The sequence below is a fragment of the Gadus morhua genome, chromosome 3 (assembly GCF_902167405.1).
Source record: "Gadus morhua chromosome 3, gadMor3.0, whole genome shotgun sequence".
NCBI classification, from domain to species: Eukaryota; Metazoa; Chordata; class Actinopteri; order Gadiformes; family Gadidae; genus Gadus; species Gadus morhua.
In genome coordinates, this window is record NC_044050.1 from 24,880,699 (window position 1) to 24,883,438 (window position 2,740).

The 2,740-nt window shown below is 42.2% G+C and overlaps 1 protein-coding gene across 4 annotated transcripts in view; it reads right to left on the reverse strand.

Moving 5' to 3' along the window:
• The window catches only part of crebbpa (CREB binding lysine acetyltransferase a), a 41,009-nt gene extending 38,796 nt beyond the window's left edge, over positions 1 to 2,213 (reverse strand). For 3 of the 4 annotated variants that reach the window (XM_030351519.1, XM_030351518.1, XM_030351517.1), the window contains exon 1: positions 1,293 to 2,213. In XM_030351519.1, the coding sequence (XP_030207379.1) occupies positions 1,293 to 1,380 (88 nt within the window). In that variant the 5' untranslated portion in view covers positions 1,381 to 2,213. The remainder of the gene's footprint in view (positions 1 to 1,292) is intronic. The other variant, XM_030351520.1, reaches the window with a different exon arrangement.
• Between the last annotated feature and the right edge of the window lie 527 nt (positions 2,214 to 2,740).

The window sequence follows — 2,740 nt, forward strand, 5'->3', positions numbered from 1 at the left end:
CCATTTGGTTTGGACACAGCACAGACTGCAATACTACTGAGGTTGAGGATGGGAAGTGTGCCTGTGATTCTGTCAAACCCACAGCATGCGACTGTTGGTCTCTGTGACTGATATGTCAGCAAATACCTCAAATTGATCAACCACATCAAAGTGTGGAACATGATTATCAAAATAATGATAACACATAATCATGGATCAAAATATGGAAATCCCCACTTTTTAAAAGTTGCACAGTCACTGGCATAATAAGCTGGTTTAGCAATAGCATAAATGACAGCCCTTTGGGCGGACTTACTAGTGGGTTAAATGTTGAGTCAATTAATCTTTCTCACGCAAAGTGTATTTCCTTGCATACCTTTCTTTTGGGACAGGGTAATGCATAACAGAACTAGATCCAGGGTATGTCCATTAGGTCGAACACAAAATCCAGTGAAATATCTTAACATTGCAACTGAACAGGATCTGTTGTCATGAATATATGATGTGGTAGAGAAATGTGTGATATGTTTATGCCCAAATTAGGGTTGAATATGAGTTATCAGGGTCCAGATTCCTTCCTATATTATTTTTAAAGCATTATAAGACGTGTACCCTCTTCAGTTTATTTTTGCAAAAGACAAGAGACCAATGCACCAACTATCGAAGTGAACACAAAATGATGCTAACATTAAACCATGTAGGATTTCATGTCAACTCGAGATTTCAGTAGTGTAACGTGTTTAAAAGGCTTTCACACATACCGGTTCAGTTAGTCCTCTTGATACAAGCTATCTGATCTCATACCACATTCTGTCTCTCCTCAACAACAACATACCAAATTACCTTGAAGCACAAAGACTAATATAGATGTTCATTGGAACTGCTTTCCAATGAAAATAAATCGCTAAACTTGATGCATCAACCACAGAATAATTAGAATTGGACCTTGTTTTCCAGCAGGGGTTTTTCAGTAATGGACAGTCATACTAAGGGCTGCAAGGATAATAAGTGGTTAGCATTTGGGGTAGAACCCCTCGTACTGATTGCACTAAAACAGTTTGCAGCGGAATAACGAAACCTCCCTAATTACAAACGATGATTACATATGCCTAGAAAATGTTGGACAAAGTTGCACACCATGGCTCGGAACGTAATAAAAGCGCATCGCTGGAAGCGGAGCACGGACCCCAAAAAACCTCATAGCACCTCACATAAACGTCTCTAGCATCTTCCTCAACCGTTGGGTTATAATTGTAATTCACTGACATCTCACGGCGTCAGTGTTTACCATTTGTGACAGCTCTGGGCCTTACCTGGTCCATCCGACGCTAGGAGCGCAGGTGAACTCAGCTTGGGTCTCTTGGAGTGGGGTGGTCCGACGTCCAGCAGGTTCTCCGCCATGGTCGCGATCTCTTTTGGGCTGCTATGAGTGTCAAGTGGTCTTAACGACAGGAAAAGTTGGTTCTTTCGACCCCCCCTTGCACCTTCTTGGTTAGCACATTAGCAAGCCGTTAGCGTGCTAGCACTAGCCAACCAGCTAATAGCTAGCTAATTGCCTGCTACTAGCGAAGTTAGCGTTAGCTCTCCTTGCGGTGAATCTAGCGTCTTCAAAAGAGATGCAATAGCGCCCCGCTTCGCCACCGCCATTCACCCCATGATAATCCAACTCCCAACACCCACATAATTGCCCTTAAATACCCCGAAACACAGTGTGTGCCATGAAAAGAACCGAGCGCAAACTTTTCACACAGGTATGCAAGTTAACATAGGTGGTGGTTGCGCTGCGACTCGTTGTTTTTAGATCTTCAAAGAGCCCATTTTGTGTGACGTCAAATTCCTGCATGCAAAAAAAATGGTGCGAGACCAAATCAAATGCAATAATGCATTCAAATAATATATTATAAATAAAAAAAATAGTCCTAAAGTCCCCGTCTGCTATCTGCGTCTTCGCGGTAAACAATGCTGCTCGGCACGGAGAGGAGGTAAAGCGCCGCACTCAGAAGGGGAAATCAGATATACGGGCTTCTCAGTCCGACCCGACCGCTCCTATTTTCGTTTGTCGAAAAAAACATATATCCGAGACGATGGTCAAATAACGTTTTCGGGAGAGGGCTATTGTCATAGCCCGATAAGGATGTTTATTGCAATATTTTTTTAATACTGTCCGACCGAATTCCCAATTCCTAGCCACGACAAGATGGCGGCTGTTGATTCCTTCGATACAAAAAAGTTTTTTTTCCTTTTCCAGATAGACTGTGGAGGGGGAGGGGTCGCGCAATCACGCCCTATGTGGAGCCCTCGCGTTAGATCGCCACTAGGGGCGATCGTGGACCACCAGCTAGACCTCATCGAGAATATATAAATGACGTGACAGGTTGTCATGAAAATATTTGAACATTGTTGATATGTGCGTGGTAAATCTCCGAATTCCTTAACTTTGATTCTATATAGGTATTATAAGATACATATTAGAGTTGTCTTTTAGTTTGAATGTGTACTGTGCTTCCCCCAAAACCATTGACTAAGCAATAATGATTTAAAGTAATTTGGTGGTCCATCTCCAAATGTTAAAATACACTCAATCCAGTTTCAATAGACCTAACTAAATAAAATAACAAAATGTTGCAACTATGTGACTGTCTCTCTTATAGGCTCCCCTCTCATAAAGGTATGAAAAGTAATCTCTCCACATCATTTTTCCCCATGCACAAAATGTAACTCTCTCCAAAAGTCACCTTTACAGACCACAGGGCCAGAGACA